This window comes from Diceros bicornis, chromosome 36 (genome assembly GCF_020826845.1).
Source record: "Diceros bicornis minor isolate mBicDic1 chromosome 36, mDicBic1.mat.cur, whole genome shotgun sequence".
In the NCBI taxonomy this organism is placed as follows: domain Eukaryota; kingdom Metazoa; phylum Chordata; class Mammalia; order Perissodactyla; family Rhinocerotidae; genus Diceros; species Diceros bicornis.
In genome coordinates this window covers 12,826,986-12,841,798 of record NC_080775.1, presented here as the reverse complement: position 1 = coordinate 12,841,798, position 14,813 = coordinate 12,826,986, and the positions used below count along the sequence as shown (strand labels likewise).

Here is a 14,813-nt window from a genome sequence, read left to right as displayed (position 1 = left end):
AAATCATGAAATGTTTTAAATATACAAAAAAATATATGCTCATGTTCCTGGATCCATACATTCAACAATTTGGCATATTTGATCCAAACCTTTAAATTTCCTAAGGGGAAAAAACATTACAGATACAAACGAGGCTCCTTACTCCTTGCTCTCCTCCCTAATCCTTCCCTCTCCCCACCGGCAACCATCATTACAAAACTGGGCATATTCTTCTACTGTCATGATTTTATACTTTCGATACCTGTGCCTGTCCAGAAAATATAACATTATTAAAATTTAACATAACTGCTGTCATTTGGTATGTATGCTTTTGGCAACTTGCTCTTCGAAATTCACCATTGTGCTTTTGAGATTTACCCATTTCGATTATTTTTGTCCATTTTTAATCCCGCGTTTTTGTATCTATGCTAACGGACTATTACCATTCACCAATACCTCACATTTTCCCACCTTGGGTCTTAACTCACATCCTCTACCAAGACTGTTCTTCTGCCCGACAACATCTAGTTCTGCCCAGTGAATCCCAATCACTTTTTTAAATTAGCTTTTTATTTTGACATTATGTCAGACTTTCAGAAGCATTAAAAGAGTAACAAGAATTTCCATATACTCCTCACTCAGGCATTTTACCACATTTGCTTTATCATTCTACCCCAACCCCCTCTCCCTATATACCTATGCAGGTGTGTGTATTTATTTATATATATACATACATACAAACATGCATTTTTTCCCTACACTCTTTTAAAGTAAGTTGAAGTCATGATGCCACTTTACCCCTAAACACTCTAGTGTATATTTCCTAAAAAGTAGTAACATTCTTTTATACAACCTAGCAAAATTATCAAAATCAGACAGTTAACACTGATACAATACCATTATCTCATCTACAGATCTTATTCAAAATGTGCCCATTGTCCTAATAATGTCTTTTATAACAAAAAAAACCCCAAAAAACCAAACATTCTTTTCTGACCCAGGATCCAGTCTAGAATCACGAATTGCATTTAGCTGTCATGTCTCTTTAATCCCCTTTAATCTCTAACAGTTCCTCTCTCTGTTGTTCTTTACCTTTCATGACCTTGACATTTTTTAAGAGTACAGGTGGTTATTCTATATAAGTTCCAAAATGTTGAGTTTGCTGGATGTTTCCTCATGATCAGACTCAGGTCAGGCATTTTTGGCAGGTGACGTGTCCTTCTCAGTGCATCACATCAGGAGGCACAATAATGGAGGTCTGTGCATCACTGGCAAGGTTAACTCTGGTCACGAGGCTGCTGGGTCTTTCCACTGTGAAGTTACTATTTTTCTGTCTATAATTATGTAATAAGTAATTTTGGTAGAGACACTGAGAATATTCAAGTATCCTCGTTCTCATCAAATGTTAACCCACCAGTTTTAACAGCTATTCCATCAATTATTACTATGATGGCTGCCAAATGGTGACTTCTAATTCCATCACTCCTTCTGCATTCATCAGTTGGTGCCTTTTCTACTATAAAGAAGAGCTTTCCCTTCTGCTCCATTTACTGAATTTAATCATTTGTTTATGTCAGTACGGCATCATGAATTCTAATTTTAGTCAATGGTTATACTCCATTACCATCATTGTTTTGTTATGATGCTCAAGTAACTTGGCCAGGAGGAGCCCACTCAAGCTGGCTTCTGGGTCCTTTTTGTCATGTCTGCGTCATTCTTACTTTCTGATACAACAAGCTGTTGCAGGCTATCTTTACTTTCCTACCCCAGTCTTGAATTTCCCCAAGAGTTTCGATTCCTTTTAATGGAGAATGATAATTTAGAAACCAAGATCAGGGCACTAGGTGTGCTCACTGCTCCTATGATGTCATCATGTCATTGCTTCTAGACCTTAGCAAACAGAGTTTGGTAAATATACATGGATACACAAAGGTATATTATTAATTTCTGTATCTATCAACTATCTACCTATCTATCCATCAATCAAAAAACATGAGTTGAAATTGATAATCCTTACCACTTTTAGGGTCCAGGTCAAATATCACTTCTCCCTTTAAGCATTTCTAGATGCCCTAAGTTGTAACTGTTCTCTCTGTTCTGACAGCACTTTGTCATCTACCCCTAAATTGGGGTATAAACTCCCTAATGGCAGGAATCAAATCATATTCATCTTTGTTTACTTCACAGAACCCACTACAGTGCCCCGAGTATGGTAGATAACTAATACGTATGTTGAACTGAATAGAATTTTCATAAAAGGAGTGATTGACCTGCATGATATCCAGAGTAAAATAAAACAAGTAAACTTCCCCTTTCTGCCGATGTTGGCCTGCTTTTTATACCTAAGGAAATATATCAGTTTAGGCACCTCCACTTTTTTTTTCTTGTACCCTGGACACCCTATCTCTTCCATTAAATAAACAGAAGCATCTTCCCATTTAGAGCTGTATTATTATTTTTTTAATTATTTTTTTTAAATTTTGTTTATTTATTTTATTTTTCTCCCCCCGAAGCCCCAGTAGATAGTTGTATGTCATAGCTGCACATCCTTCTAGTTGCTGTACATGGGACACGGCCTCAGCATGGCCAGAGAAGCGGTGCGTCGGTACGCGCCAGGGATCCGAACCCGGGCCGCCAGCAGCGGAGCGTGCGCACTTAACCGCTAAGCCACGGAGCCGGCCCTAGAGCTGTATTAGAGTAAACGCTCCCCTAAAACTCATTTCCTTTATGTGCCTTTACATCTATTTGTAGGGAATTTTATAAAAACCTTTCTCTTTTATCTCAAGGTATGAGAAGTTTTATTAACCTACCATATTTTTATAAATACATTTTTTACTTCACTCATTCCTTTAAAAATTTTTATTAAAAACATACTTTTAAGTTGAATTTGACAACAGCACTCTTATCCTGAAAGACGATTAAAATGCTCCATCAGCTTCTACATTTTAATATAAGATAAAGCCACATACTTCTCTACTTGCACTCGAACGAAACTGTAATTTTTATACTACTTAAATACTCTTGAATAAGTGAATATAAATTTTCACTTTAATTTAGGTTCCACAGATCTGGGAACCCCAGAGTTTAATGTGAAGCTTGATTCTTTCTTTCAGAGCTTAACAGAAATAAGTCATAGCATCAACTATGCACTTAAATATTTCCTTTGAAATCAAAGGGAAAAAGAAGGCAACGATGATTCAACTTATTTTTTAAAATAATAAATAAAAGCCAACAGAGAAAAAGACATTTGAAATGGAGAATAAACGGGAATTTAGAGAGATATGCACTGAAACCCTGAAGCACCCTGTGTAACGGTGAGAGAATGTCCCCACGCCAGCGCTTCTCTGCTCTTACCGTGAGCGTGGCCGTGTTCTCGTCATCCGACCACTGTATGGAGAAGAGGACAGAAACAAAACATTATATGTGGATAGTGTACTGGGCTCCCAAATAGCAGTGCTCCGTCTAAAAATAATACATAAGCAGGAAACATCTATTCCTGAACACAAAGTATATGTCAAAGTGAGATTTTCATGTAATTTCTCACTTTATTGAATGTATGCTAAGATCTGAATGTCAGAACCGCTTCAGAGATCATTTAAATCAGAATAGTCTACAGAACAGATTATTTTATTTTGAACCAACCTGTATTTCTTCTGCCTCATCATCACTGTCTGGCTGAGAACGTGCTGGTGGATCTTCCCTACAAGAACATAAAGCAAAAATTAAGCAAGAAAAAGGCTTTGGTACCATGTAGTCATAATTTCAGGTGTACTGAAAACATATCTCTATAAAAGATAGAAAGATAAAGACAGCCTCAGAATTGGAGGATAATGTTTAAAACGTTCACTTTTTCAGACAGAAATGAATAAAAACTAACATGAAATTAGTGAGAGTACACTTCCAATAAGAGATGGCAGAATAAAAACATTCTGCCCTGTTCTCAGAAATCACTAGAAACAGGGAAAGAAAAACTCACAACTCCACCTCTGATGACACTAAGAATCATCTACAATTCTGAATCCCGATACATAAGAAAGTGCTGCCAAAGACAAGGAAGACCAAACGGATGGAGGAAGCCGCCAAAAGGAGCCGTCTGAGGAGCTGTGCTTCACAGCTGAGGGAAGACCCCGAGGGGCAAAGCCGAGGATCCTGGGTTTATACAGTGAAAACAGAGCACGGGGGCCGGTATCAGGGATCACCTGGATCTGGACTGGCACCACAGACAGGCGTGGGGAGAGAGAGAGAAATACACAGACACACTATCTGTGAGAAAGCCAGGGAATGAAGCAGCTGTTGAAAAGGGCCATCTAGCAGCCGGTCTTCATTGTCTGGAGGGAAGCAAAGGCTGAAAGAACTCAGAGGAAATGACACTGCCCCGGCCCCTCCTCAACACTCAACTACAAATAACTGGCCCACGAAGAACTCACTCACATCACTGAAAACAGAATAATCAGAATAAGAACCAGCACAGGATCTATACCAAGAAACTACAAGGAAAAGGGAAAGGGAGGCTTCTGGTTGACCATGGGCATTTATCTATTCCTGCGTTCCCTCTAAACTAAAATGATAGGAAAGACCCCAAGGAAAGGGAGACCAAAGAGGAGACAACTGAGGAAAAGAGACAGAAACAAAAAGTCGGAAAACAGAGAGCCAATGAGGGGGATAACCCAGTGAGCAACAGGCAGAACCTGGAGCTATCATGGATGGTGGGACCGAAGCTCTGGGCTACGAACAGGGTGGCTTGCGCGAAGTCCGTAAACGGGGCAGTAAGACAGACCCAGTCTTCCTCATCTTCTACATCCTAGCAACTAATCCTCCTCCATGAACTAAATAGGCCAAGGGCTCAGGTCCATAACCCCAGAGGAATATGGGGGTGAAACGACAGAATATGACAAGGAGCCACGTGAAAGTCACACTAACAGTGAGACCCCTGGTCCCTTCCTCCAACCCTGCTCCCAGAATGCAGACAAATTAGAGGATTCTTCTCTGTAGAAACTGAACAACGCCAGACCAAAGGCCTACAGATAACTGTCATCTGGGAATCCTCTATCAATACCTGCTGATTGCTGGCACTCTTAGTCAACAAGCCCCAGCCAGGTACACAAAGTTTACGTGTGGGCACGCATGCATGCGTGCGTGTGTGTGTCCCTCACTCTTGACTATGAATAAAGGCCTAGAATTGTTAGAAAACTAAACAAAGGCTCCAAGATGAAAAAAAGAGATTTTAAAAAGGAGAGAAAAAAGGTACATGGAAGAAATAAAAACAAAGGAACCAGATGAAAAAAATTTTTTTTTGCTGAGATTCGCCTGAGCTAACATCTGTGCCAATCTTCCTCTTTTTTTTAAATTTCTGATTCAGGAAGATTAGCCCTGAGCTAACATCTGTGCCAATCTTCTTCTATTTTGTATGTGGGACGCCTCCACAGCATGGCTGATGAGTAGAGTAGGTCTGCGCCAGGGATCCGAACTCACGAACCCGGGCCACAGAAGTGGAGCGCGCAGAACTTGAACCACTCGGCCACAGGGCCGGCCCCCAAAAATATTTTTTTAAATCATTAATATCCTCAAAGATAAAAGAAGATATGCATCCATGAGAGAAGAACAGGAGGCTATAAGAAAGGAAGAGAGGACAAGACTGAACTTGTAGAAACCGAAAAGATGATAGCTGAAATTTAAAATTTCCCAGAAAGTAGAACTAAAAAGACAAAGAGATACACAATAGAGAAGAAATGATAAAATTCAGAGAATTAATCCAGTAGATCCAACATTTCAATAGGAGTTCCAGAAAGAGAAGCAAGAAAATAAGAGGAAATTATCAAAGATATAATATTTTTAAATGTCCCAAAACTGAAAAATATGTCTCTAGACTGAAAGGGCCCACCAAGTACATATCATAATGAATGGGAAAAAAACTTAGATGATGTGCAAAGACGGCCACAATAATTCTTCTCATCTCATTTGAATGCCCCTTGGCAGGGAGACTTTGCCACTCTTCCCATCAAGAAACAGCATTTATTTCCCCATCCCTTTTAGACTGGCTTCACGACTCACTGTGACCAATAAGATGTAGCACAAGTGACAACATGTGATCCTGAGCCTAAGTGTCAAGTCTCTACAGCTTCCGCTCTCACGTTTTTGGAACGCTGCCACCACTATTTAAAGAAGCTAAGGTTAGTCTTTCTAAGGATGAGAGGCCACATGGAAAGAGAGGCCCAGCTGACAGTGGGCATCAACTGCCAGACATGTGAGTGAGGCCATCTTAAAACCATCCAGTTCAGTAGAGCCACCAAATGACTACAGCCATGTCAGTAACCTTGGCAAGACCAACAGAAGACTCGTCCAGTGTCAAGAATTACAGAGGCTCTGAGATTTGACCCTACTTGCATGCTAACAAGTTAGCCTGCCAGTTTCATGGACTCTAGCAGAAGACATAAGATTCTTAGGTCAGAACAAAGGACTCTATTACTCTCAGCACAGCATGAAGCATGAGCCTCTTCCTTGCATCAGTTCCCTCTGGTTCCTCAAGTCCCATGGGAGGTCAAGGAGTGGCCCAGGTTAGCGTTACAAGTGAGGAACCCTGAACTTAGGGAAGCTCATCTTTTATAATGGGCTGCAGGTAAAACTGCTCAATCTTTGACCCAAGGGGAGACACTGTCTTTTATTTGTATGAGACAGTAAACAAACCTGCTCTCTGATAAGGAGGGAGACACTACCTCTATCTTCCAAGGCTGTCTGCTATATAAACATCCTTGAAAAGATAATCAAGAACAAAAGCGGTCAGTGCCTCTGCTTGCAAGATGTGCAGTAATGTAAGAGACCCAAGGAGAACTGTCTTTCAACATACACCTGAGCAATCATGGACAAATAAAATGGTTATTGTTTTAAGTCACTAAGTTTGGGCAATACAGATGATTATCATGAAATATAAAAACATGAAAGAAGAAATCCCAAGAACATTCATAAAGCAAGACCAAGGAACAGAAATCAGACTGACATAGGACTTGGTAGCATTCTAGAAGACAGTGGGCCATGCCTTCAAAATCACGAGGGCAATTTTCTGCCTAGAATCCCTTACTAAGCCAAACTTACCCCCGAAAAAATCAAGTATAAGAGCAGAATAAAAACTTTTTCCAGGTTATGAAAGGACTCAAATGTTTTTCCTCTTATGCCTTCTAGAGCATGTACTTCAATAAAACAAGGCAGTAAATCAAAAGAACCAAAAACGTGGTATTTAAGGAACAGAAAATCCAACACAGATGAGTAAAGAAAAGTCCTAAGCTGACGACTGTACGCCAGACCTGAAGAGCTGCCGGCTCAGGAAGCTGGAACAGGAAGATGGAGGGTTGCCAAAGTGGGGTCTCTAGGAAAGGAAAAACGGCAATATCTAGCTTTAAAAATGGCTTAAACAACGAGGCAGACATATTATTTCACATTATAAGAATCCCTAAGGCATGGCACTTATTGGAAAGCAGAGTACTTCAGTGATGCTAGGACTCAAAATCAGCTTCTCCGTGAATTTCTTGGTTTTCCTCTCCAGAGTCCAAGTTCGCTGTAGTAGTTTCAAGCATCAAGTCCTCACACTGCCATATCCAGAGACCAGAATAAATGAGATCCTGTCTCATGTCCCTTTTTAAGAGCAGGGCAGACTTTCCCCGGAGCCCTGTAGCCCCTCTTGGTTATGGCTGGGCCCCTCACTGCAAGGGAGATGGCATAACCACAATGGGTTGGACTAGTCTGTCATCACCATTGCGGCTGGGGAGAAGTCCATAAGGCACAGGGGTAAATATTACTTTTATGATTAAAAAAGAAGGGGGGGCATCTTTTACAAATGACAGAATTTCTAAGTATTCGTGCTGCTCCCCCCGACCACTGTTTCAGAATTTATCTCACCAAACAAAAGCAAGCCATACACATTCCTATAGTCTATGCTAAGGAAAGATGTCAAATTGATATATCTCAACATTTACTAATAACCAGTAGTAGTTCACCACTGGCCTACTCACAATGAAAAGAATATTCAATGAGTCTAGTTCATTAACTCCACGGTATTTATTTGTAACTATAACACTATATCCCTTGATGAAGGGATACATTTCATACAAAGGAGCTAAAACGTTCACATATTAATAGATGCAGTTACAGTATTCTATAAATAGTATTTTAAATACACACTCATTCAACTAACTGTTACTATCTGAACTCAGGGAGGCAAAAAGATTAGGATAGCAAGGCATATACTGAGAGAGAGACACACCCAAACCTACACACAATACGGAGACACTGAGCTTAAAAAGACATGCTTGAAGAAAGCTACTCAGCAATAAAACGTAACAATATTGCTGAATCTCAAAAGCATCATGTTGAGTTAAAGAAGCCAGACACAACAGAATACATACTGTATGATCCCACTTACATGAAGTTCCAGAACTAACAAAACTAAGCTATGGAGACAGAAATCAGATCAGTGTTTGCCTGGGTTTGGGGAGGGGGAGCTAGGAAGGGACCTGAGGGACTTTTCTGGGGAATGGAAATGTTCAGTATTTTCAATGTAGTGGTGGTGAAATGGGTGTACATATTCATCAAAATTCCTCAGATTGTACACTTAAGATCTGTGCATTTTATTGTTAACATACCTCATTTAAATCATACCTATAATTTTCACATTTTTACCGATAAAAATAATACAATCTAAAATTACTACCCTTTTCAAATCGAAGGCTCAATAAACATTGCTTTTCTCAACCCGAGCAAATCATATTTTCATTCATCTAGCTGTTCCACCAGAAATGAGAGAGTAATTCTTGCCACTTCCTTCTGCATCACCGAGTTCTGAAGGAGCAAGCGCCAAGACATCTCACATCCATTCACTGCTCCCCCTCCAGTGGCACCATCTTAGTTCAAGCCACTGTCAGTTCTCACTTGGTCCAATGCAATATCCTCCAACTGGTCTTCAACTTCTCCACAGTAACCAGTCATTGTCCAAAAACTGAAACTGCTCAAGTTACTCTCTTGCTCAGAGCCCTTCAATACTTCCTGCTGACCTCAGAATAAATTCTAGGATCTTTCACATGACTCCTATACAGTCCCCTAACCTTAACCCTAACCACCTCCCCCATGTCACCAACTGAATCTCCTACCACTTGGCCCTTGCATGCTCCAGCCACATGATCTTTTCTGCATGTCAAGATCTTCCATGCCTCAGAGCCCTCCTTAATGCTGTTCCCTCAGCCTGGAAGATTCTTCCCTCCACCCTTCAACTGACTACTTTCCACCTCAACTTCAGATCTCAGAGGCTCCTAAGTTACTTCTTCAGGGTACTCCTGGACCCTCCCTGCGATCTTCAGCTCCACCCCTGCCCCCAGTAATTCCATATGTCAGTGATATATACCAGTGATAGCACTGATCACAATTTTCACTTAAATATTTCCTAGTGTGTTTGTTTAATGCTCGGACTGAGATGAATGATGACGATGAGAGCAGTTAGTATTTCTTAAGAGCACACAGTATACTAGGCATTGGGCTAAACATTTTACACAGTATCTTTTTATCCCTGCAACAACCCTATGCCGTAAGTCCTATGGTATCAGTCACCCCATTCACAGACAAGGAAACTGAGGCTGAGAGAGCTAGAAATTAGCAAAGATGTGATTTGACCCTAGGAATGTGACTGGAAGACCAGCACTATGCTATATCAACTCCCACAAAATATGAAGCTGAACTGTCAACTCCAAAAGGGCAGGGTCCCTAGCTGGCTTGTGCATTCCCGCAGAGCAGAGGGAAGTACTGGGTGCTGGACGGCACTGTTTAACCATATTTAACGGTGCTTGCCCCTGTCAGATGCTCACGCAAACATCCAGCCAATGAGAAACAACATAGGAGCTCTTCAATATGCTTCTACTACTGAAATCTACCCAGAACTTTCTAATGTTAGGAGTCATTTTCTTTATAGTCCCATTTATATGTTTATTATATACTCTATTTTTGAGAATATTAAAATCATGTCTGTAAATATCCCAAAGGTGAGACTTCCCTAACTATTCTGTTTCCTTATCCTGTGATTATTCCAAGTTAATGAGGCTCTGAATTAACAATTTTCAGGTTATTGGGGGGCTGAGAATAACCCAAACAGAAATATAACACAGAAAGCTACACAAAAGATCCTGAGCTAACATACATTGCTGAGGAAGATTGGCCCTGAGCTAACATCTGTACCCATCCTCCTCTATTTTACAGCATGGCTTGATAACCGGTGCATAGGTCCGTCCCGGGGATCCGAACCTGCAAACTGTGGGCCACCAAAGCAGAGCACGTGAACTTAATCACTACGCCACCGGGCTAGCCCCCGAATTATATTTCTAAGTTCATTCATCTAACAAATGTTTATCGAGCACCTCTTATGTATCACGCACTGTTCCAAGAGCTGGCACAAAATTGTCCAAGTCCCTGTTTTCATGAAGCCTGCATTCTAATAGAGCAATTAAGGGAATTATGTCAGATGGGAGTAAGTGTTATGCAGAAAAATAAAGTGAGGTAAGGGGTTAAAGAGTGATGTACCAAAATGTGGTGAATACACACAGTGAAATATTATTCAGTCTTAAAAAGGAAGGAAATGTTGACACAGGCTACAACATGGACGAACCTTGAGGACACTATGCTAAGTGAAATAAGCCAGTCACAACTAGACAAATACTGTGTGATTCCATTTATGTGAGGTATTTAGAGGAGTCAAATTCATAGGCACAGAAAGTAGAATGGTGGTTGCCAGGGGCTGGAGGAGTGGAGTGGGGAGTTAGTGTTTAATGGGGATAGAGTTTCAGTTTTACAAAATGAAAAGAGTTCTGGAGATGGATGGTGGTAATGGTTGCACAACAATGTGAATGTGCTTAATACCACTGAACCGTACAGTTAATAGTTAAGATGGTAAATTTATGTTACGTGTACTTTACCAAAACAAAAAAAAATTGTTTTTAACAATTCTAAGAGGAAATTATTTCCAACCTAGAATTCTATAAAAAAGAGTGCTGTAGCAGCAAGGGTTACTACTATTAGGCTATTTTAGAAAGGAAGGTGAGGGATGAACACTTAGATAACATGACTTCTGAGCAGAGACCTGAATGAAAAAATAGGAACTTCATTAAATTCTATGGTTCCTCAACCTTTTCAAGTTTGCACTAAAAAGACTGATGCATGATAACTTCTTCCTTTTACAAACAGAGGAACCACACGAACAGAGAAAGTGGAGGTGGGGCCATGGTGGGTTAACTGTGGGGAATAAAATGTTAAGGAATTAAATGATACACCCTAGAAAAGCTTTCTGTTTGCATTGGACAATGAATTACTCATCTTAAAAACTGAAGGATCTCAAAGGGTCATAACATGCCCTCTTCCCTCTCCCCCACAGCCCCTCCCCATCTCCAGAAGGAATAGTTACTATCATATCCATTTTCTAAAGGCAGAGAGGAAAGGAACTGCTCAATTTCACAACTAGTAATTACTAGAGGAGAAAGTAGTCAATTTCAAAAATCTTATTAGCTGAGCATTGACAAAGAATAGGAGACAAAGACCAGCACATAATTTTAGCTAGGAAAAAAAAGGGAGAGCACGGTGCCAAAGCTCATGTATTTATTCCACATGGCAACTGTTGAGATTTAATCAGTACAACATTTCTTTATGATAAAATTTAAAAAATGTTTTTCTGATATACTTTACCTTCCTGAAACCACCAGAGTTCCATCATCGAGCAAATAGTCCTTCACATTCTGAGGAAGTGGAAGAATGACACTAGAAAAAAAAAAGAACACAAAAAATGCACATACCAAAAAAGGCATCATTTTAAAAGACCAACCATAAGCAGAGAGAAAAAAATCCAAATTCAATTAATTTTTTAATTACTTGTTCCCTTTATTTTAATATGAAGTGGGAAATGTTAATGAGGTACATGTGATAGCAGCAGACTAAAAACTAGAATAATATGAATAAATACTGCGGTAAACTAAACTAGATTCACGAAATTACCACAATTGTCCTTGTGGTAAAAACAAAACAAAACAAAAAAAAACAGCCAAATCCAAAGAACCGGACTGAAATTACAGTATGAAAGCAACAAGCTCAAAAGAATTCTGAGTACAATGATTATGTGCCTTTAAGAAATTAGACACCAGCAGATATTTGCAGCAATAACAGGAAATGCAGCAAACGAATCTGATTAACAGCACCTGACAGAGGGCAGAAGCAGACTTACGATCTGGAAACAATTCTTTCCTTGGCAATGAGCACGTAAGGCAATATGTTTGGATCTGTTTTGGTGGCATTCTATTCAACTGATCACCAGAGCTATCAAGCTGCTTAACCGGGCATGCTTTAGTCTAATTTGTTTCAGATAGTCATAATTAAGGGATAGGAAAGCCATACTTGAAGTCACCTAAAAAAACTACGGAACACTTTGTTTTTTACTCTGTAATAATAAATCATCAAAAAATCCTGCCACAGATAACTAAAAGTAATGCTATTATATTGATCTTGAGACATACATATATGTATACATATATTTTGGTGAGGATGATCTGCCCTGAGCTAACATCTGTCGCCAATCTTCTTCTTTTTGCTGAGCAAGATTAGCCCTGAGCTAACATCTGTGCCCACCTTCCTCTACTTTGTATACGGGATGCCACCACAGCATGGCTTGATGAGAGGTGTCTAGGTCCGCACCCAGGATCCGAACCTGCGGACCTCGGGCCGCCAAAGCGGAGCATGTGAACTTAACCACTGCACCACCGGGCCTGCCCCAGAGGCATATATTCTTTAAAAAGTGAAAAAGATTATGGCCTGCTTTCAGAGAGTCAACAGAACATCATCGACTTATAATATGCTTCAATTATTAAGTCTTTTGGCACATTACAAATGGCTTTTGTACACAGAAAAGATTATTCGTGGGCTATTTTGGTTTTAAAAGTACTATCTGACTTATCAAAGTTACAATTTCACATCTAAAAGCCTAGTTCTTCAGGCTTTTAAATTCAACTACCAAATCTTATTATTCTATTTGTAAATCTGCTATATTTCAACTAATTTCAAGTGAGGCTTTGAAACTTAAAGTTGCTTTAAAAATTTTAACTCTGTTATAAAAATAATCTATTCAATTTTCTTTTTAAATATGTCAATTGTCTAATTACAAATAACCCATCCCAAATATTTAACTAAAACAGCAAATTAAACTGTAGTATAGTGAATCTAAGGTTCTTACAAACATTTTAATACTCTAAACACTTGAAAAATTTTCTTATACATTTTAACACATCACAATTCTAAACCAATTACACAATTTAAATTGGAACCACAAGGCTAATCTGTTATACATATGCTAACTGCCCTCAAAATGGCAAATTCTTAAACATATTAAATACACTTAACAGAAAAAAGAGTAAAACTCTTAAGTCTGAATTATTTTATCACCTCTATATTTAATTCTAGCTCTTCCTGGGGTTCAAGATAACCCAACAGCATCATCCCCAGAGAACTGGAGATGACCCTTCCAAGGGAATTTGAAGTGTATCTTCTCAGGGGCCTGAGACTGAGAAATGTTGGAAGGGATGCCAGTTTCTAGACCTCGAGGGTGATTTTCCTGATCACAATGAGAACAGATAGAGCCCTCTTTTATGCCAATAACGTGTCTAAGTCCCCAAATCGATGATTTCAAAGTCCGTGTCCCTTGTTTTTGAGCTACCTAACTCTCCAGTCTGATCTGAATCTGGACTTTCCCTCCAGCTTGCATCATCCCCCGACTGGACTCAAAACATCTATTTACTGTTTGATTCGATTCTGAATTCTTTGCATATTCTTCCTATTTGGAGGGTCTACAACTCTTACAGATATTAGACAACATCAAGTTAGACTCTGCACGGTTCTTAAGAGTCCCTGAGTTCTCCAGTCACAGCTCTAAAGTCAGCCTGATGACGTTATCTTGCTTTACGTTATGTAAGTCAAGGAGGACACCAAGGTGATTCCATGAAAAACTCAAAGCCTATGATGGGGACAAGATGCAAAAGGAAAAATAAGTCACAGTACAATATGATAAGTGCTGTACCAAGTGCAGATGTACCGAGTGCTACCAAAATTCAGGGGAAAACAGAAACACGCCTGAAAGGCCGAGGCCATAAACAAGTCATCGCCAGAGAAACTTGACACAAAGTTCATGAGGCTGTCAGAGCAGAACTTAAATCGCTCACTGAAATCCACTACGCAGGTGAGAATCCAGTTGCAAAAGAATTAAATGCCAAAGTATCTATCCCGTCAAATGGATAGAATTCTATACACACAGACAAGTTATTCTAATGGAATTTTAGAGGTAGAAGGGGACTTTAAGAGATTATTTAATATAACTTCCCTGTCTGACGAAAAAAACAGATTAGAAAGATAAAGTGAATGGCCCAAAACATCTAGCTAATTATTCTTAAACCTGAGTCAAAGTTCTAGAACTTGCCAGAAAATGACCTTGTATTCTTACCTGCATAATCATCTCTGAACCATGATTAATACATACCAGATAATAATGCTGAGTCAATAACCAGAATATGGTCTCTCAGCACTAAAGTTGACAATGACAATGACAAAGCTAACACAACTCCACTGGGTTGGCCTGGGTCGTGGAGGGATAGCCTCCCATATGTTAGGTTTCAGTGGTATCACTCAGAACTAAACAGACCGAAGAAATACCTTAAAAAAGGTATAGTTTCAGGCAACACAGCTTAGCTGTGGACTGTTTAGAAAATTTCACCTCTTGGTTTATTTTTCATTCTCAGCTTCATATGAATGGTACACATTTTAAGTGAAAATTT

The 14,813-nt window shown here is 39.5% G+C and overlaps 1 protein-coding gene across 2 annotated transcripts in view; it reads right to left on the bottom strand.

The window, feature by feature from the left end:
- CDC123 (cell division cycle 123) overlaps window positions 1–14,813 on the bottom strand; it is a 53,998-nt gene that overhangs the window by 37,515 nt on the left and 1,670 nt on the right. For both annotated transcript variants that reach the window (XM_058532423.1, XM_058532422.1), the window contains 3 exons: window positions 11,689–11,760; window positions 3,622–3,679; window positions 3,334–3,366 (listed from right to left, as the gene is read on the bottom strand). In XM_058532423.1, coding sequence (XP_058388406.1) covers window positions 3,334–3,366; window positions 3,622–3,679; window positions 11,689–11,760 — 163 coding nt within the window. The remainder of the gene's footprint in view (window positions 1–3,333; window positions 3,367–3,621; window positions 3,680–11,688; window positions 11,761–14,813) is intronic.